We start from the raw sequence: 22080 nt of genomic DNA, 5'->3' as shown, positions 1-22080 counted from the left end.
TAGACACTTTGCTTAAGAGCTATGTAATCAGCAGCCTTCCCCCTGTCCCCAGTTAAGATACCACCATAGATTTCCTTCCAATAGACATGTTGGGTTTTTTCCACCGAGACCTCTGTAATCTTTAGGAAGACTCAAAGAACTTCCATACAGTAACACCTGTTTGAAATCTCCCTTAGTCTCTGCCAATGACTTTTTTTTTTAAATGCACAAGAGGCTAATACTGCTTTCATGAAATGACTGCTAATGTACAAGAAACACGGAGAGTTGTGTTGTGAGACAATCCCATGGTACACATTCCAAATCATGGTTTTGCTGACCTTGTGAGAAACAAGATCATCTAAAACTGCAAGAGAAAACAAAATCAGGATAAGTCTAAATAAATGCAATTATTTTGCTGCTGGTTAAAAAGATCAGGTTCTGTGTTATATGTCTGAGCAGGTAAGAGCAGCTGTCTGCAAGTAGGCACAACAGAAAACGTATTTCAAAACCAAAAGGAAAAATAATCCTTACCACTCATGGTGATTGTCTACAAAAGCAGACATGGGACTTATTTGTACTGTGTAGGTATCGTTGGCCGAATACTCAAACAAACCATAATATGGATTGAAGAGCTCTCTAGACACCAGGAAAAAAAACTCTCTTGAAGGTCCACTGTAGTCCAACCTTTAAAGAGAAACTTGACATTACTATAAAGCGTTCATTGTGTGCGAAGAAATGCTGTTTTGAATCTACATTCCTTACGCTATATTTTAATTAAAATTTCATAAGATTTTAACCAGAACCCTTATCCTGCAGATTGCTCAGTGCCAAGGTACGTGCAGTCCTCACGGGGCTATTCTGAAATGGAATGGCTTGGAGGACTGGAATGAAGTGCTCTGTGCCGGCTGCTCTCATCAAAAATGTTGGCTCCAGCTGTGACGGCCTCTTTGCCACAGGAACATGACTGACTAACTGGGGGAGGGAGGGAGGAGGAAACATGAAAAGAGCCAACATTAGACCTATCTGCATCTGACTAATTAAAGAGTGAAAATGAACAATAGGCATAGTTTGTCTCTGCAGACTTGCAACAATAGGACAATCTGAAGGATAATATTTCTGTTTTCCCTAGCAATATAATCTGAGATTACTTCAGTGATTTATCTTTCTTGGTCTAAATTTTCTTGTCTGTCTTCCAAACTTGAGTGCATTGAAATGTCTTTTGGAGAATGCATTTCCTTTGGTTTTGTTTTGTGGTTTGGTTTTTTTTTTTTTTCTATTTCAAGATTCCAGTACTAATGAAGAAGGAATCTAAATAACCCCTTCTTCCTGAATCATAAACAAACTCATTGCTGACAAAGCGCTGAGACTGAATGTTGACATTACGCTGCAGGTCACCAGTGAAATGAGTTAAGTATGAAGTTAATGCTCTGGTAGAGTTGGAAAAGAGAAAACTAGGGATTTTCCTTGGGGAACAGAGATTATCATAACCGTAACAAACAGATCTAAAGATCTGTCTTCTAAGACTGGAGATTTCATACTTGACTTTTAAGAAGGCCTTGCTTTAGTACTGAGACAATGCACAGACAGAAGTATTACAGAGAAGGTCAGCTGTCACATAGGAGTTCTGCTGCAAGTGCTTTGGCTCATGAACTTTTACACAAGACAAACATCGATGAGAGCTGGTTTTGAGGATGAGGTTGTCAGGGAAGTAAAGGCTAGGTACCATTGTCAAGTTGAGGACAGAGCCTCTTTCCTCTGTTGAATGAAACACATTTTCCCTTCAGTCATTTGGAAGCACTTTGCATCTGTTAAGCTTCAGAAGTGAAGTACTGCAACAGATCCTTACCCTGGCAAGAAGGGCAGATTCCATCCTCAGACTGCAGAAAAAAAACTCCAAATGGTTTGATATCATGGACAACTGTTGGACCTTAATCTCGGCACAAATACCAGGATCAAATAAAGGGTCTTCTGGAAGATGTTGTTGCAAACTTCTGGGATGATCAGACTCGCTATGAAATCTTAAGATAGACTAGAAACAGTGTGCTTGACTACCAGCCGTTTCATACGGCTCCTTTTGTACGCCGAGGTACTGTGAGTCATGTTAAATAAATCAGTCATGAGAGTCCTGCACTGCCAGTCAGATTTATCCCACAATTAAAGGCTTGGCACAAGGGTGAGAAAACTTCATGCAAGAGGTATGCAACCACACAACAGCTGCAACTGTGGGGCACTTGGGTATTCAGGAGCAGAGTAATATGTTGTTGGCAACATGACTCATGTCTCCTAGGAAGCACCATTAATACTTCAGATTTACCACCGTTAATGCAAAGCAGCTTCTGCTTATAGTTTATAGAACTTCGGGAAAATAACTTTAAGGAACCATATTCTTTGTATCAACATTTTCTTCATTTATCACCACATGAAGTATGAATGTAAAAGCATTAAACCAGCATCACAACTGCAAGATGGTAGAAACTGAAGGTTCAAGAAAGATGCCAAACATTACGGAGACAGGATAAAAATCTTAGGAACAGTAATAACTGTGTTCGAGTTGCCTCATTTACTGATTTATACACTAAAAAAATCAATAGTTACTGGAAAGTTTTGATTTGTGAGGATTTCATTACCCATTACTTTAGGACTTACACCTCTTTACCAAGACTAAAAGAAATACAACAGCAAACTCCCACTTAAAAACTTAGAAAAGGAAAAGGACGAGTGAACAGGAAACAATTAACTTTCAGTATATTCCTCCTCCTCCTCACCCTCCTCTCCTCCACCCTGACCTGTCTTTCTACACCTAGCCAAATTAACATTTGATGCGATACACATCCTTACACCATCTCTGATGAAATAATACTGTTTGCATACATCCTTTCTTCATTCAAAACACGGATTTGTAAATAGAGAATTGAAGTCATTTTAATTTGACTTCGCTCTTAATTAAGTCATTCTTTTCCATTAAGAAGAGAGTCTTGTGTAAAGCTGGATATTATGGGAACAGGATGTGTCACCTCTGTTTCCAGGTCATCCTTCATCTTGCTCTACTGAGCGATAAAATGCAAAAGCCTGACGTCTGATGAAAGGAGATGGACTATCTGGATCAATCTCTATCTCATGAACGATTTAAAATTTTCCCTCTCATTTTTAAATCCCAGTCAAGATGGTAGCTGTGAAAATAAAGGCTGGTGGGGCTGTGTGAGGCCTCGTTTCTGCATCCCCACCCTGCTCTTTCAGTACAGTGTAATCTCACCCCGCACCAGCCTCGTCATGCCCGTTCTGAACTCTTCCTCAGACAGCACAGCGGTATTATTTATATGAACAAGTCCACACTTGGCTCTCGGCTGTCAATGTTTTTTATTTTAAGACTTCAGTGAGTCCTTATCAACACTAAGTACTTCAGGGTGAACTTTGAACAAACAACAGGATTTAGGGGTTTTCAAAGACGTATTAATTTTATCTAATCTTGCATGAGATGCTTCTCTTACAACTTAGCAATTTTAATGACTCACACATCACATGGCAATAATGCACACTACAGCGTTCCAAGAGCTGTGTCCTGCAGTTTCCTAAATATCAAGGAATAACATTTTGGATGTATTTACAAATACATTAATATATCAATAAAAATATTTGTGCCTGAGGCATCAGGCTTTAAGACCTGACAAAGGGGGCACAAATGAAGCGATGAAAGAGAGCAATAGCATCTCGTTCCAGTTTCACTCGCAAAGAAAAACCTAACCATGTCTTGCCTTGCAACACACGTCTCGCGACATGTTAGAGTTTCATGAGACACAGACTGAGCATTCTCCGAAGTGACTCTGAAATGTCAGAAATATTTGTGTTTATTTGACAACTAGCAACAGCCTAGGCGCTTTTATTTGCGGCGCAGGCCCTGGCCTGGAGAAGCAGTGAGCACCTCCTGCAGCGCTGTGGGCTTTCAGCTCCCACTGCCTCAGACAGGAGCTGAGTTAAGGGTTGAGCCTCTAGCCTACGCTGGAAGCACTCTCCCCTCCAACAAACATCAGCTGTCTTTTAACAAGCACCGGAGATACAATGTCAGCACTGACAGTAAAGAAATATGAATAACACAAGCAAGTTGTTTGGGTTTTTTCTTTGCTTTCCCAGCAACATCCTGAAACACACACTAACTATTGTGAAAATTCACATAAATACATGCATTACTTCTGCAAAGGCAGGATGCATTACATTTCACAATGCCTGAAAAATCATCTTGAACAGCTATATGTTCTAGGCTTATATATGTGGCATTTCCTGACTGTAATCCTTCCTCTTTTCACTCCAGACCACAAGAAGTTTGATGAAACAGCAGCTGCGAGACACACTGAGTTCTGAGATCACATTTACTTCCCTGTTCTACTCACCCTTCTTCCCCAACAAACGTGACATAGAGTTTATTTCTCTGCAGGTCTTTTCTTGAGTAGCCCATGATCTGGTTAAAGGCATCTTCTAGCAAGTGATCTCTCCTGATGATTAATCTGAACAGGAAAATAATTTTGAAATAGCAATTTATGAACATGAGCCACAGTTAGAAACATCTATTTATACTGCAAGGTAACAGGGTGACTTCCCAGAGATATGTGTTTCTGCTGGATAATTAGATTCAGATCTGGCAGCTTCTGTCTGTAAATCTATTTCTCTCAAGGATCTACATTTCAATATTTCAATAATATTTGTCTCGTGCCAAGAAGTGTAGCTTTATTTTTTTTGACCCTGGTTCTTCCTTAAACTAAAGGCTTCAAGGGGAAAGGTCCTGAAGGGAATTTTCATTAAGTTTAAAATCCTTTTGTAAGGCTGGGCCTCTAAATCAGTCTTACTGTAAGCAAGAATCTAATCTTTTGTGTAAAAATCAATCTCTTAACAAGGAAAAGGAGAAAACTGTGACAAAGTCACTGAACGGTAACTCCAGAATAACACATTCCTAATGCTATCCCCAGTGTGTGACAGGACAAAAGTCTAGAAGGAATGGCACTTGTTTGTCCAAAACCAGACTGAAGCATCTGTACGCAAAAACATGTTACCTTCTAAAGAAAAATTGTGATAGTGAGGAAGTGTCATAAAGATCTAAAATAAGAGGTGAAAGAATCCTCCTTCCTTAAACATTTTACCCTCTGCCAAAAAGCTGTATTTAATTTCCTTCCCGGAACTTAGCTTGCCTTATATTCACATACGTGCCTTATGCCAGTGCTTGGTCAGTCGGGCAGACCGCAGCGGGCGCTGCTGCTGCCGGCGGAGAGGCAGCGTACCCCACTACGGCCTCCCGCAAAGCCCCCGCTGTGCTGACTGCTAGTGCCGGCATCAGCCTGGGACTGCACCGTGCTGCCCTGCCGAGGGCACGGCAGCTCCGAACCAGGGGCTGGCAAGGCACCTGGGCAACAGGCACCCAGAGGAGCCAGGCAGCATGCAAGTTGTGCTGGCGTCCTGGTCTGAAAAAAAGGAACAGGTCAGCGTACGCCTGGGAAAGGAACCCCGAGAAAAATTCTGTTCAAAAATCAAGCTGCTGTTCTGCTTCAAAATCCCCACTGGGATGGCAACTAGGTCAGGAAAGAAAGGTGCAGGGAATGGTATGGATCTTACAGGTGGCAAATGCCAGCCTCTTCTACCAACTGTTTGCCCAAGCATTCGCGACAAAATTTTCATACATTAATCTTTAAGTGTTTATGATTTCATTACATATAAGCAGATAATGCCCAGCCCTGCTTCCTAAGGCTGTCTAACCAATACCGTTTTAATCCCATTTCAGTTGTGGAAAACTTTTAACAAGCTCACACAAATGAAGTCTGAGCTCTGCACAGATTCCTGAAAAATGTGAGAAGTCACTGGCTAGGGGAAAAAAAACAAACAAAACCCTAACCAAAGGCCACAAACAAACCACTCCCCTATTCCAGTAGAAGAAATGGTTTAAAAAAGGATTCTAGGGCCTCAAGGCTTCTATGAGAGTTCAATAGCTGGCACAAAACTTGGTCATTTACAAAATTATAAAAGTACCTTATGGTGATGATTCTTAACACAGCGGTATGTAATCACATGATTATCAAACAAAGGAAGGAGGGAAGACCTCACTACAAGCACTCTAGCTGCCAGTGCTGAAGTAAAAACATAAGCAGGTTTTTTTTAAGAACCACCTTAGAATTTGATAATTTTTATGAGTCCTCTTTACTAAAGAGGACCGTGCTATCAATACAGGCAATGATGTACAAATGACAAGCCTACCTAGTTTCTTCAATGGAAACAGACATGAGAAAATGTTTATATCACAGCAATTGCTATAATGGAAGAATTCAGGTGCCTCCTGTTCTGCAGGCCTCTTCCCAAAGCACTTTTTGGCAACGTATGGGTAATATTGTTTGTATGAAAATATAGTTGGAGGAAACAGAGAAAAGAAGTGCTCAGAACTTGCTGTACCCTCTGCTATGAATCACATGCTGGAACTAAGTCTTTTATAACAGGCTTTATATTTCCAGGAGCGCAAGGGCATCACATCTGCGTTCCTCCTAATGGGAAGAAGCTTGCAGACGCGCAAGGCAAGGCAAGCTGCCTGAAAAACAAATCCAGTGTCATGAAATTCTCCAACATACTTCAATTTCCCTGGGCCTTGTCCATATCCTTTAGTCTCCAACTTCCTGTAAAAGTTCCTCAGCTTGGCTTCAAAATCTCTTTTGTAAGGAGCTGGAGCTCGGGCATTGGCACGCTGAGTACCTGCAGGAAGCAATAAGCAAAGAAGGAGCTGTAGTGACATGAACTGATTACTGTCCCATCACCTACTGACAAGATTTATTAACAGCAAAAGACATGGCATGTGTTTGGTTTAGTCACCTTTATAAAGAGTTAAAGCTGTGTATCTTCAAATCTGTTTTGCGTTCAAAACTTCCCGTTTGCTCCTCTGCAACAGCATCATCCTTCTAAAGGAAGTTTTAAAAGAGCAGATCCAGGCCAACACAAAAGATGAATTTAAACCCCAGCACAATTAACTGGTGAGACTGAACTTTCGTCTGTGAAGTACACTTTACATCCTACCCTTTACAATAGTTCATACAATAAATGTTCTGCTCTGTTCTCGTTTTAGTATTATCAGGAAAAACAAGAACTCAAAATGAAGCATAAACAGACATCAAGCTGAAGGACGATGACTTTTGGAAATTCCCTAGTAGAATTTTTTTTCCCCTGGGGAAGTACAAGAAAGAAAATTATTGGAAGAACTGGAAGGCTACCAAATTTAAGTTTGTGGAACTTTTCACATGTGACTGCAGGAACATGCATGATGGTCATCTAAGTGCATTTATTTTTGAAAAACTGTTTTTGAGGGTCAATTCCTTAAAAGCAGGGAGAGATGAGATCTGTGTGCAAAAAAACCCAGCATACCCCCACATGTGCAGGTACAAGTCTCATATATACAAATCAGGTGTTTAGTCTGATCTATTCTGAATATTACAACCATCAGAACTTCCACTGCCTCCTTGGATAAATTACTTCAATTGATTTGACTGCAAGACTGGGTGCCAAAGAGGCAGTTAACCCTAGCCCTTTGACGCTCATCTTCTCAGCCCTAGTTTTTACAACACTAAGTTCCTCCCCTGCACGGCTATGCAGACATCCCCCACAAAAAACTCAAGAGGATGTTTTAAGATTTCTCTCTTTCTACAGAATACATAGGTTCCCAACTACTTATCTGCAACTGGTGGCCATCTGACAGGCCCATAATGCCCCGGCCACACAAATGAATGGTTCAGAAGCACGTACACGTAGATGTCTGTCTCTCAGGTGACAGTCAGTGCCTTACGCGAGTTTTCTTTTGGCTCCACGTGTGACACAGAGCCCATGCAGAACCATCTACCGCTACTGTGGGCGAAGGCACCAGAAGGTTAACGTTCTGGGTTACGAAAGAGAGAGCACGTGTATCCGCTCAGCCTGCGGGCAGAGAGCAGGGGAGAGGAGAGCAGCTGGCTCAGCCACAAAGCACACGGCTCTGGCGGCCCAGGCGCCGAGCACGTCCTGCGGCAGTGGCTGCTGAAGGAAGCCGCGGAGCCCATCTCTGCAAGGACCAGAGCGAGAACAAGCGAGAGCAGTGTCAGCGCTGAATGCCGTTGAGGGGCCTTTAAAAGACCTGACCAGAAGGACGCTTGCCACTTGTTCTACGCTTAGAGCAATGTGTGGGAGGATTAGAGTTCAGGGAATCCTCACAGCTCCAACCGGAACATGCAGGACCCCTCTGGAAAAACAAATCATGGCTGTTGGTTAATCTGTAGTGGTTATCCTCTTTTACTGAGAACACCAAGGGCTCCCTAATGGTACCCTCAGCTGAACTCTCTAGAAAACTCACAGAGACTTGAAACTGTAAACAGCCTTTTAATTATCAGCCTTTTCCTTCTGCTTTGTTTATTTCGCTTTGGGTCAAAGTAGGTACAAAAATGCAGTCACCAAAAAAACGCAACAAAAGCATACTTCAGGCTCAGCCCCTGAAGGAAGCTTTTGCTGAGAGATACTGCAGAACACGTATCTGGTAACACATTACTTCACGGTTCAGAAATCAGCAGTATATTATTCTGTCAGCATATGACAAGTCCTCATTGCAAATCAGATGCAAATGCCAAGAAATTTCTGGGCAATTATAGCGATTACTTCCGCCTCGGGAACAAAAGATGTTAATGGAAGAGCTAAAACACACCAGTGATGCGATAATCATATTTGATTTTCAAAGAGGTTATATTCTAAAGCAGATATAAAGAGCAGCTTCATGACTATTCATCTTCCCCAAAAGAGAAAGCACAAGCGACTGTGGCTGCTCTGAACAATGGACCCTTAACACGCAACCTCACGCAGCGCAGCGCGGCCAGTTTAGCTGACGGAAGAACACAGAGCCTCCACAGAAACGATGGGCTATTTACAATTCCTCATCAAAAAAGTCATTTGTACACCAACACAAACATGCATGCTCGCAGACTGATGGGGAAATTCAATGGCCTCTCTATATTTTTCTATGAAATAGAATACAAATTACAATTTTAAGGAGAACGGGACTAAAAACATCACTGTTCATCCTTTACTGTGTGCTACTTGGGGAACAGATGAAAAGATCACGTTAAAGACTGAATCCATTTTGAAATTACTTTGTTGGAGCAAAGCCCTGCCCAACATGCTTTGGTGCATGTACTAGTAATGAGGAAATTGTAACTCTGAAAGCCAAAAGTATTTTTACTCATTTTACTGCCAGGTTTGCAGTTGGAAATGATATACGTACATGCAGATTTCATTCTTCCTTTTTTTTCAACAAAGGGAAACAGTTATATCTAAACCATGTATGTATCAAAAATATCAATACAGATAGACGGTACATTTTAGCTGCTTTGAAGAATACTATAATCTTTGGAAAAGTTTCTTCAGACAGGTCCAGCAGAGGTCCTCTGCCCACCAGCAGGAAAAGCTACCACTCAGGACATGTTTATGAATGGTTTTTATCTGCTTTCTTAAAAAGGCAAAGCTTTTTATGACTGTGGACTTATGACTGGGAAAAGCCTCTAAAAATCACAGTACTTTTTCTGGTAAAATTTTCTTATTGTCTGGAACCACCTAGAGTTCTCTATCTATACTTCTGCTCCGAAATTTGTAGAAAGCCCCTTAAACCACTGCCAATTTACTGCAGTGATTTTATTTTACTTATTATCTCCTTGAGAAAACTAAGAATAGTGACATCTATAAACTTCAAATTGATGTATATAGCCTTCAGAGGTCAAATGGACCTTGTCATATTGAAATAATTTAGTAATGATCCACAATTTAGTTAATATGTGAAATATCGATTTCATTCCATTCCGACAGATGCATTTTCCAGACAGCTGTAAGACACTCTCCTTTGAACTCATGTTAAGGGACAATAATCTGGCTTTACATGAAATTGCCATTCACTGTCCCACAGCCCCATTAACATTGGCATCTTAACGAACAGTTATTGGATCTCGTATTTTTAATTCTCCAGGCATCAGGATCCTGGCATGAGCAGTCACTTAGTTGTTTCACATCAGTAAAAAACAAGTCTGCATGTTTTACAAGTCAGAACAGAATCGTCACCTCTGAAGTTGTAATACACCAGTCTTTTCTACTGGCAAAACATCTTGTGAGCCCAAGGCAAAGGTTCAAGTTTGACAGTCAAATGCAAACAGGTATTGACTTTGCTCAAAAACAGGACTAAATCTTTGTTGTTGCTGGAGCAGCAGAACTTGGATCTTCAGAAAGGTGGGGAGTCTTTACATGCAGCATAATGTAATCTAAATTACAGGACTAGCTCCACTGCAGTATCTCACAGATACCATCATAACGAAAGTACTGCAGTGACAAGCTCACTGGCCACTGGGAAGGTGCTTCAACTCGGGTGACTTTACCCATCAGATAGCTGGGAACCACAGAGGGGAACTGGTTGTATTTTCCCAAGAATAGGTTCCTGGCTGTAGGCTGCTGTGAATTTGGAAAGCAAACAAAAAAATTATAGACAAACAATTTTTCTATTGTTTTTGTTCTCTGACTTCTGGGAAAGCAGCAGGAGTGTGGTACTGACTTCACTGATCTGGAACTGGTCCTTACCCAAGCATGAGAAGTGGTTTCATACAGTCCCTGCAGAAGCTGTGCCTGAGCAACTTACCTGGAGAGTTCTGAGGCGAAGACACCGGCGAGCCTCTCGGGGACTGGCAATAACTAGGGTGAAGTAAGGCATGTGGCGGCACGTATGACATTATCTCCTCCTCAAACAAGCTGGTAAAAAGGAGCAAATAAGAAATAACATGCTTATTTGAATGAACGGCATTTTTCACTTTCTAGGAATAAATCTCTAGTTACTAACCTGCTTTCTTTGGTAGTCACTTGCCTATTTCCACTACACACACCTAGAGCGCTACAAAATATTTTACTGCCTTTCCCTCAATCAGATCTTGAAAGTACTGGAAAGCAGTAATTACTACTTTTGTGGGACACTGCAATACATAACATGGTATTTGTTTTGAAGGTCACAATACAGTTAATCAGCCTTTAAAAGTCGCTTTTTCCACCACCACCCACCACCCCCCCCAGTTAAACTTCAATTCTCGTTTACAAATGGGTCAATAACCTTAGTCACACTTTCCAGGAAAAAGATCTGCAATACTGCACCAAGACCAGGAACAAGACAAACCTTCAAAGCCTCCAAGATTAAGAATCACATCTGAACTTGAGTGAATCGAATAGTAAGCTTGTTGACATAAGTTACTTCTCTATTTTATCTTTAATGCTAACACTGTTGCTGAAACAGGTATCACATCTAGTCTGTTCAGGTTGAGTTATTTCATGCTTCTTCTATTATTGCTACACAACTTTTAAGAGAAAAACAACAAGCATTTTGCAGCTTAATCACTGCATCTGTATACATACAGTCTCTCTGTGTGTGTGTATATAGATATATATATACATATATAAAATTCAGTCTTTTCCCAAAATTAACACAAGCAAATCCAAAAAGAAACAGGATATCCAATATCAGAACGGATCAGATATCAAAGCCTATGTTGGCTGTTACACATGACACAGATAAGAACAGTTGAGATAACATGAAACAGCTACAGAAAGAATCACAAGTTAAGTCTTTTACTATAGAGCTCAACCAATGAAACCAATGTTCAAACAAAATGTGCTTCTTACTAGGTTTGCTCACTGAAAAAATAGCTAGAAATTTTTTTTTTTGCATGAGTTTATTGGGCTTTTTTTGGAATGGGTATTTTCTGGCAGTTCTTCTTACATTCATGACCATGCATTGTTTTCCTCCCAATTACACTTTGATGCTGAAAACGTGATAAAACATTAACCACTATTTCAATCCTGGACTAAATTAAAAGTTAAAATGACTTGTGCTGTATACCAAACACCACGTTTAGAAGAAGAAACTTAAAAATATTTTCTTCTTAACATCTGAAGCAGTTTTAAGTAGTCCTGCAAGGAGCAGGGAGTGAGATGGGTCCGTTCCAACTGAAGATATTCTGTGATGCTATAATATAATGCCATTCTTAGAGTATTTTTAAGTATGTGCCACACTGTACCTCCTTCAGTCCCTAAACGTATAGGGGCTGGTTTATTTCCTTTTAGTTAGTTGCAACCTAGTATTTACTGACGCTTGTGAAAAAAAGTACAGTGTTCCCAAGCAATAAAGATATCAGAAATTGTGATCCACCCATATATTTACTAGACCTCAGAGTGCTTTACAGGAAAATTGTACCATTCCCACTCAGCTGAGGAACAGGCATGGAAATGGGTACAGCCTTCCCCAAGGTCATCCAACCAGCCAAGCCAGAGACAGCACCCAGCTGTCCTGAGCGCCAGGAAGACTGTGTCATCGAGATTACAGTGCAGTTCTTGCAGGGTTTCATAGGGAAGGGCCATGATGACACCTTGCTAAAAGATACTGTTAAAAGCAAAAATCCACCGAGACTAAATAATGGTAAGAAAATATCTTTCATCATCTTGGTACGCCATGGATTTTAACTTAGCCCACCCTTGATTTTATACCAGTATTTACCCACACAAAGCTTAATATAACCCTGTCCAGTCTTGAGGTTTAACATCCAACATTTTAAGAAAATAATGAATGCATAGATAACATTTTATCAATAATATATCTTTGGGGCAATGGTACTACTAGATTGTTAATAAAATGGGAAGAAAATCCTCAGGCAACACTTTTCAGTTAAGATTTTTTTTGGGGGGGGAAGGGGGAGTAGATTAAGAGAAATAAAATCTGAAGAATATAACATTATTCTAGGCATATACTGGCTACTGATTTTCTCTTAAAAACTAGTTATACTGATTATTGCTTTTGTACAAAAGAAAGATTTCAATCAAAATCTTGAATTTGCTTTACTTCCACTGTAAGAACTACTTGCAGTCTTTGCCATTAACAGAACAATAGAGGGAACAAAACCCAGTCAAAAGAGCTACAATAGAATTATTCATGCCATCTTTATTTAAAAACAAATGTCTGAAGCTAGATTTTTCTGTGTAGAACTGGTGTCATCTCCATGCACTACATATCACATAAAAGTTTTGTTAGGAAACAATATTCACATTTTTTAAAAGCTTCAGCATGGCTTTTAAATGTGATTTTTTTAATAGCTGTAATTAATTCAAAGATTTAGGGTCCAGAAAGGATTATCATTATACAACTTGACCTCAAAATACTACTACTAATGCCAATCCTATTTCACTAGATTAAATTTACATGTACTCATGAATTTCTGGATGCACTATTACACAGGATGAGAATGTTACATCAAGATACAAGGTTTAATTCTAGCAAAAAAAACCCTGCCTGATTTTTTGAGCTAATTGCTTAAATGGAAAATATTAAAGTAGCAGGTTCCCATTTCTTGAACGCTGTATCAGTATTCCCTTTACTAAAGGGGACAATGCTTCACAGTGTAGTGAAGAGGCAGCAAGACATTAAGTAATAAAAACATGTCAAGTACGAACGTTCACAAATACAGACTTACCAAACCACAAAACTAAACAGATGCATTCTTAAAGCAGTAGAAGGCACATTCCTGCAACGAGGTCTAAACTGTACCACCTATCTAAATGTCAGAGCTGGACGCAACAGGACAGTAAAAGGTGGCCTGGGCAAACTCATAAATCACAAGCACAGCACTCTTGCACTCGCCTTTCCTCAGAGCGAGTATCACATTCCATCACTCCTATGAAAAAAATGTGACCCTCTAGAAACTGAACATATGAAAATAAAAAAATCTGACCCTTGAGAGTTGTAGCTCTTGCAGCTGCAAGTCCAAGTACTGCAGGGGAAATGATTAGGTCACTAAACCCGCACACACCACGCTCTGAAAGGCTCCGCAGCAGCTACCACAGCATACTCCACACGTGCATCCAAAGCGACAGTGCCTACCTGAGTAACATGACAAGGTCTGCATCACTGGATAAACGCACCAACCCAGGTGTTCCCTCCGTCCGGATGAACTGGATCTTCTCCCTGTGTAAGCAAAAAAAGACTTCCAAAATATCTTTTGCAAATAAGGCACCAATGTACGCCACAGCAACAAGAAAAAGTACAGGGTATGTGTCATAAATACCCGCTGGATTATGCTTCTTTATTTCAGAAACCATTTTTTTCCCTGCCACACCAAGTCCACACCAAGCAGCAAAATACTACAACCAAAAAGCTAATTTGTTATGAGGAACAATACTCTTGTAGCCCTCATCTCTTCAATGCCCAGGCTGTTTCAGGTAGTACTGCCATCTAACCAGTAAAAAAAAATATATTTTTTTTAGAAAAGAAAATTACCGGTCCTTCAAGTTCATGCTAGCTGTGTCCCTGAATTCAAAGGCAGAAGGCTGAGCTCTGCAGGAGGACATTACTATTCCGAAAGTGAACTGTTTAAAGAGGTACTGTCTTTTTTGAACCTTTGTACAAATGCAAGCCATACATTACAATGCACACTTACGGTTTCAAAGGCGGGTTTTTTATACCACACTGCATTTCAGAGATCTTCCAGAAAAACCCTTGTCCTGTTTCTGCCCCTCTGCCTCACGCGAGCACACACCCTCCCCTCCCAGACGCAGTCTGGTCACTGTTGTGGAATCTATCCATGCTGAACCCTGAGCATGCCAACATACATGACTTCTAGAATCTACACTGAATATAATTCCTTGGCTTACGCCTGTTCTTTGTAGAGTTTTTTTCCTGCATTCTAAAATAGAAGTACATCCCTTTTTTAAAAATTTCTACCAGTACAAGGTATATGACGGTACAGTAGAGAGAAATTCTAATTTTGCTTTACTCTTCAGGAGGAAAAAACTGAAAAGCAAACTCCTGATAAGAACAGCAGCAGTGGCTCGGCTCTGAGATCCATCTGCCCACCATCCTACGGCTAACAGTGACAAGAAGGTCAGACGCGATCAGTGCTGCAAGAAGGCTGCTGGCAGCTGCACACCGCTTACGCTCCAATATGAATTCCTGGAACACATCGTTTCATGCACAGCAGATTCAACAAAAGGATCAAACCTAATTTCTTGCCACCTGCCTCTAAAATCACGGTGCATAAAGACTTCTCCAACAGTGGACCCCCCCACACATTCCCCGGTAACGTGCACTGTGGTTACAGCAGAATCAGGGGCGAGTTTGTCACCATGAGGCTGTCCCGCAAGGCCCTGCTCGCCAGGGTGGCAGCTGTGGTGGCAGCAGCAGTGTGTAATTCACTGCTTCTCTATGAAGAGAAGTACTGAAGGTCAAGCACCTGTTTTCCCAACGCTGAGGCTGTGGCCAGCGAAGACTCCAGCTCAGCCTGGGAGCCCCGTGGTCCCACCAACCCAGCGCGGAGCCCAGGCCGGCGCACGCGGCCCCGCAGTCCCAGGGCAGGGATGTCTGGACACTCCAGAGCCTGCCCTGATTTACACCACTGCCCAATAGGCAAGGTTTGAGAAAATGAATGGTGAATTACAAAAGATATCTTAGCATTTTGTTGGCAGCAACACCAGGAACCAGCAGGAGGTTTTCTGGGTTAACTAACGTATGCAGCCCTCCAAATGAATGCAGTCCATGACTTCTTGGGCTTACCAGTGAAAGCTGTGATTTCAGCGATATTTTTTCAAATACATACCTTTTACCTTCTGTTAAGATATAACTTATGTTTGATGCATAATAGGTGCCTTTGCCTGAAGTCTTTGACATCATTTAACAGCCTCAGGTTTATCTGTGGTGGCTTGCAATGAGATTTGATCCTGGCTACGTGCTTAATAACAGTACGGTAAGTACAGTGTTCTCGCTCCACCGTAAAGCCTCTGAACACCATTTTCCTACCTGTAGTATACCTTCATTGTACATTTTAATAAGCTCTCAACTTTTTATCATGTCTCTTCATTCTTTTTAGGAATGATAAATTATTTTAGACAGAAAATATAAGAGATCTGTTCAAATGATCTCTGTTCTCTTCCACTGGCCAAATACTGGTTTTCCTCCTCACCTATGTAGCAATAATGATTATGATAATAATAAAAAAACCAACAGCATCAGCATTCTACTTGGATTGTACTGAGGTCCTTACAGAAACAGATTACAGACAGTTGCATTAATCACTACACACACACACACACACAAAAAAGACACAAAGAAATCACAGTGTGGGATTTCACTTCGGTCTCAATTCATCAAGTGTTACAGCAATGTCAGTGAAGTTGCCTGGTCTCGCAATGTGTCAAATAGACATGGATTCCAATAACTTGCTAAATCAGGGTCTTAAAAGACTAACTTAGACAAATGAAACTAGGATCTTTCCAAAAAATACAAGAAACGTTACTGAAGCATCAGCTCTAGAAGAATATAGGAGAGGAATAATGGAAGATACTTTATCTTAGGTATACTAACCCCAAAGACTAAGACTAGAATGGAACCCTTCGGCTTAACAGAATGGCTTCTCTGACCAATCTGACAATGTCCATTACAGCCCTCAATCTTTCTACTAAAGCAGGTAAGTGAGACATACATATTCAGCCTACTTATGAAGCAAGCACACAGGACATACAGCCTCAAGTAAATGAGGAGTTACAGAAACCAGTATCTTTTATCCTTTGATCTTCCACTGTTATTCTGAAACCCATCTTTTCTTGAGAAGGGCTCAGCTTGTGGCAAATCATGGTTCTCTAATCAGGAAGCAAGGTTCTACAAGAAGCTGAATCTGATAATACCGGCGTCTTTTGCACAGTCTGAACTCTATCAGAAACCCACAACTAACAAGAAGAAAATGACACACTGATTGCTATCAGAGTAGAGGAAGCCAAGCACCTGGGGAAAGGAGAAAGAAATAATAAAACTACTAATAAACAGAAACTGTTATACTATTTCCCAACAGATTCATTTGCTCACATTTCAAACCAAGCCTGGTGGGACAAACTTGCTTGTAGTGATACGGGTGCAACATCGGAACTGTTGTGACAAGCTGAGAACAGTAGGTTTTTATTTTCCTCCTTTTTCCTCTGTATTTTCTAGAGAACACGTATTCTGCAAGTACGTAATTTCAGGTTTGTCAGCCAGGACTTATTTGGAGGGAAAACATATTTTAACATAGAAGCCTCGTCACAAAACTTGTTAGAACACATTGCTTTGGGAAACTGCAAAACAGGGTAGCTTGCTGAATTTCAGAAACTTGCAGGACATGGAGGAAAAGGGATCAATAAGTAACAGTATGAGAACAGGAAAAAAATGAAAAACAGTGCTGGCTGCTATGCCAACCAGTGTGGATAGGCGTCTGGAACACGAAGCACTGCACTGGCAGCTGTCTGCACAGGCCAGTCTGCAACCATCAAGCCAGCATTTTTTAAGTTTAGTGTCCAAGGAGGAACAGATAGAGTCATTTGAGCCAACGAATACCCAAGTTGTTACTTATTGCATCTTTTACACTCAAGTGCCTGATCTAAAGTGTCTTTGTGCAGAATACACTCTAAGAGGGATCTTGCCACTTTCTGAATTTCACTTTTTATGATTCCTAGCCTAAGCATACAAGGGAGTTACAACAACCATACAACAACCGAAGACATCCTTCAGCAGATCTAGTTAGACTATGCAAAAACCAGCAGATACCCATTTTGTAAATTTTGGAGAAACACTAAAAATTCTGATTGATGTAAGATTACCTCCAAGGCCATTAGCCTTTCTGTAAATGCGCACTGAGAAGATAAGGACAAAAGCAAATGCCATTCTGCCTCGTGCTCCCAGCTGTACATATGCCCAAATGAATGGGCACATCTGCCCTGCCATCCAGCTGTCTTGGCACATTCTGAAGACATCAGCAAATCTCCTCTGCCAGTTGTTTAGGTACCTTTATTTGCTAATAACACATTACCTCTGCTCTCCTAAAGCTTATTTCAGGGAGTTACGCAGAAATACAGTAGAGAACTATTTCCCACAGCTCTATGAATATGTTTGAACAGGCCAGAAGTCGAAAATCCGCTACGTTCCACTACTAAAATTAACAAAAGAAACTAATTCTGATTAGCATTTTATATTGAAAAGGGAATAACAAACTTCACTAATTTTATTACCTGAGTGAATGGTTCCTGGTAAGATCTGGTTGACGCTCTTGTAAAATTTCAAAGATATTGGGCTGCCGCAAAAATGCAACAATCTTGTCATTGTAAGCTGAAAATGTCAACAAAAACATCATGCTGAAACAAGGAAACACTGAAAGACAGGACTGCATTCCTTCTGACTTCTGAACAATAATGACAGCAGACTTCATCTTCACTGTTTTAAGTTTAGCAGTATCGTGTTAATACTTTTTCAGGTAAGGCTACTGATTCTACTGTCATTTAGGGAAAACACTTCTTGATTATGAACCAAATCGCATTCTGACATGTCCTTCCCACTGTAAACAGCTCTAATTCTGCTAGCAATTTCTATTATATTTTATCAGTCACACTCAGCCAAGGTCAAACTAGAATATTCATCACTAGAACAAAACTGCAAGGACCTTGGTTTTCCCTGCACTGAAATCCATTCTCAAACATTAAACAGCCATTGGAAACACCCATATCAAATCCTCACTAATTGCTGAGCGTGCAGTGTATTCACACCATGTCCATGGCAAGGGAAGGGTTTAAATTAGCAGAGATTTTCAAGTAAACATGCCACAGTACAAAGAGCCAGTTATAGTCAATCGGATTAATTTATCTTGATCTAGCACAATGTGACAGCTGTTAGATTCAATAAGCTAAATTCTGTTCTCAGTGGCACAGAAGCCACTAACTTTGTGTGTATGTAACTGAGAACAGAAGTTAAGCTAATGACTAATTCCAAGCTGATTAACACTTTCTGGAACCCTGCCAAAATAGATGCTTAGACGTTGCACAAAAATCACTGGGAATACATGGAGTCCGACCAGTGAGGACACAGCTTAGCTCGCTGGCTTCACCTCCTCCTGTCGCTGCGGACAGTGAGCGAGCCAGGGAGGCGGAAGCGCTACACCGGTTCTTTGGTGCCGCACAGACACTTCGGTATCAGTCCTGCAGGTTGCAACTGACCAAGGGGGAAACGCAGCAATCATGACCATCGGTGACTTCCACCCCGCCCCAACAAAGGAAGAACCCAGCAGCGCCCAGCGGCCGCGGCGGCAGGCAGCACCGCTCTGCAGAGGCCCAGAGCTGACGTACCCACTGGAACCACATCCTGGTACTGCGCTCTGCTGACAGTATTGAATGTGCTAGATGGTCTCGGCAAAACCGGTGGTCCTGAATGACGGGAGTCCTCTCCGACCTGAAAACGTGCAAGTAACCACAATGAGTGTCTCTGCGTCAGCCCATGTACTCGGGTACATAAAAGTGAGAACTCGCGTGGCTTAAAAAAAAAAAAGCACGTACATAAATGCTTTGCTTGATCGCTATCCCCAGTAACCACTGCGGCAGGAATCAGCTGTGTTGTATGACAGTTATTAGTAAAGCATTATTTAGTCTACTATGCCTATTAATACGAAGAATCAAACCTGATCAAAGTTTATTGCTATTTTAATATAATAGTCCCATTCTGAAAAGGGACAAAAAAATGCAAACTGGGACTCCTTCAAAAGGTCTTTTGTACTCCAGACATCTTTATCCATATCAAAGATTCTGAAAATCAAATTCTGCTCCTTCATTAGCACCTCTATCACCTCTGTAAATGAATGGAGTTTCCCTAAATTTGAACTGGAAACAAATTTGTGGCTGGAGCAGGAGGCTAAAAAAGCAAGGTCACATTCAGGCAAGGCAAACGAGTCCAAGAATGGTAAAAAAAGATTTCCTACCATCATTCAGTAAAACTGTTCTGATTTTTTTGTGTTCATCTTCTGGTATTAAAACATGTTGCATATGAACATTTTTTAGGGTAAAACCACAATGTAAAGTTTTTCCTGGCAGCATTTGTGATGTCAGGGCAGCTTCTCCAGTTTCCTGTATGCTGAGGCTTCAGTCAATTCTACAAGGTCAGTATTTTGTATTTCATCTACACAAAACATTTTGTTCAACCTCTTTTTCATCCTGCTGGACCTTTATGTTTACTTCTCAGTTCCTCTACCTACATTTAATGGTTAGCATTTGAGCTACACTTCCAAGCCTCAAAGACCTCTAAAACATCTACTGCAAAAGATCAAATCATTATAAAGGTTGTTTTTCAATCCAGTCTCTGAAATCATGAAGCAGCAAAAGTCCTGAGGTATCTCCCGTGATCTTTGTGCTCTCTCTGATAACACTCTCTCAGAAAAATGAAAGATTATTTCCTGTAGGCACTGTGCTGGAAAAGGAATGCCATTATTATTAGCTCCAGCTTCATGCTGCTCTTCAGCTTTAGCTAAAAAGGCATTCCTGACACTGGTTGATGTTTTCTTTAGAGTATCTCCCTGTAAAAAACGGGTCAGTGGCTTCAAAACATCAAAGTTCGTGGCTAGGCAAATCCAAAGAAAGTATTCTGAGAATTTTTTTCATTAAGTATTCGGTTTTTTGCAATAACATATACTTCCTTGATGCAATGGTTTAAAAATAGGAAAAACAGCTGCAAATATGCAATACTCGAGTTGTAAGCACAGAAGAAAAAGTGGTGTTCAGATTCGTACATATGCACATAAATGAAAATCCTTACATCATTAATCCCAGAATAAGAATACTGTATTGAATTGTGATGTTTGAGAGATTCCTATCTGGAATTATACTTCTGTTGAATTCAAGTTACAACTGTAACAATACCAAGGAAATAATTCTAAAATTACATGTACTTTAAGGAACTTCACATATCTAGATGGAATGAGAAGTTCTGACAGGCAGTCAGCACTGTGTGTATGTAATATACACGATGACTTCCCGTAGGATAAACTACGCTTATTTTGCAGCTTTTGACAACTTCACCAGCAAGACTGACATGAATCTCTCTGTTTTAAATGCAGAGCTTCTAAACACTGCTTAAGAAAAGGTAATTTCAGTGACTGTTTGGTGACGTTAACAAAAAAAATATTCTTTTTGCTCTGTTATAAATCAATCACAAAATCACAACAGAAATACTTGCTTTACCCTATTGAAGATCTAAGTAGCTATATGAAGACACTTCTATTCCTTACCTGCTGTAAGACATCACTGCCTAGATCACATCACCAAATTGACAGAAAATGCTATTTAAAACCACTTGTAAAATACATCTTACATTGAGGATGGGGGGTGGAAAGTATTGTGGGTGACTAAACCATGTTCACACAGGACACGCAGGATGTGACACGACACGCAGGCAGTGGTACGCACTCACACACCGCAGCTCAGCAGAAACCCTGTTAGAGAAGTGGCAGAGAAGAGCCGTGCCTGCTCCGAGACAGACCTCTGGCAGAACTTCATCTGCCACAAGACTGAGCTATAAAAAGGATGAATCAGAGCATTTCTCTTGCCACTCTGAACTGCATTATCTTTAACTCCTGGCATGGAATAGCCCTCTCCCGAAAGGACAACTTAGAGCCAACAGTATGGAGGCTAATGAAACACGGCAGAAGTCTAAGCCCTTGTATGTACACTTGCTCACGAGTAAAAAGAAGTTATATGGAGACTGTTGGTGAAAATGGTCCGCAGGGAAATATCAACAAAATAGTGGTTTCCATGTATTAATGTTTAGAAAGCAGACGTGAAATGCATATAACAGTCTGAGAAGACTCTATGTGATAAGATTTTTTTATAGTTACTCAGAAAGTTGCACATCTAGCTGTATCTAACGATAGGCACTTCCCCCCCCTCCCCCGACGTGCAGAGCTATATCACCATACTCAGCAGACGCCGTATTTTGACAGCAAAAGACAGGACAGACACTGGTAGTCAGCACCAGTTTGCTCTCCTGTGGTTAAACGGGGTTACTGCGAATGGGATGTAAGAGAAACTGATATTCTTCCTCTGAAATCACACATTTCAAAAGCAACAATGGCTAACAAATAATATATCTTTGTGGATGAGTACCATACACTTACAGGAGAATCACGCTCTTTGGAACATGGAACTGTGAACAGAACAATGTGAAGGAGGATGATCCTAAAAACCCGGATTTTTTAAGAGGAGGGGCAGCTCCAACTT

The 22080-nt window shown here is 40.8% G+C and overlaps 1 protein-coding gene across 1 annotated transcript in view; it reads right to left on the bottom strand.

Annotated features, from left to right (window-relative positions):
* Positions 1–22080, bottom strand: part of HECW2 (HECT, C2 and WW domain containing E3 ubiquitin protein ligase 2) — a 176348-nt gene that overhangs the window by 25648 nt on the left and 128620 nt on the right. The window contains exons 16-22 of the mRNA XM_056350145.1: positions 19165–19267; positions 18058–18154; positions 13910–13993; positions 10634–10743; positions 6579–6699; positions 4365–4478; positions 511–663 (exon numbers count right to left, since the gene is read on the bottom strand). Of these exons, the coding sequence (XP_056206120.1) occupies positions 511–663; positions 4365–4478; positions 6579–6699; positions 10634–10743; positions 13910–13993; positions 18058–18154; positions 19165–19267 (782 nt within the window). The remainder of the gene's footprint in view (positions 1–510; positions 664–4364; positions 4479–6578; positions 6700–10633; positions 10744–13909; positions 13994–18057; positions 18155–19164; positions 19268–22080) is intronic.

Source organism: Falco biarmicus, chromosome 8 (assembly GCF_023638135.1).
Source record: "Falco biarmicus isolate bFalBia1 chromosome 8, bFalBia1.pri, whole genome shotgun sequence".
In the NCBI taxonomy this organism is placed as follows: Eukaryota; Metazoa; Chordata; class Aves; order Falconiformes; family Falconidae; genus Falco; species Falco biarmicus.
This window is presented reverse-complemented; position numbering and strand designations above follow the sequence as displayed.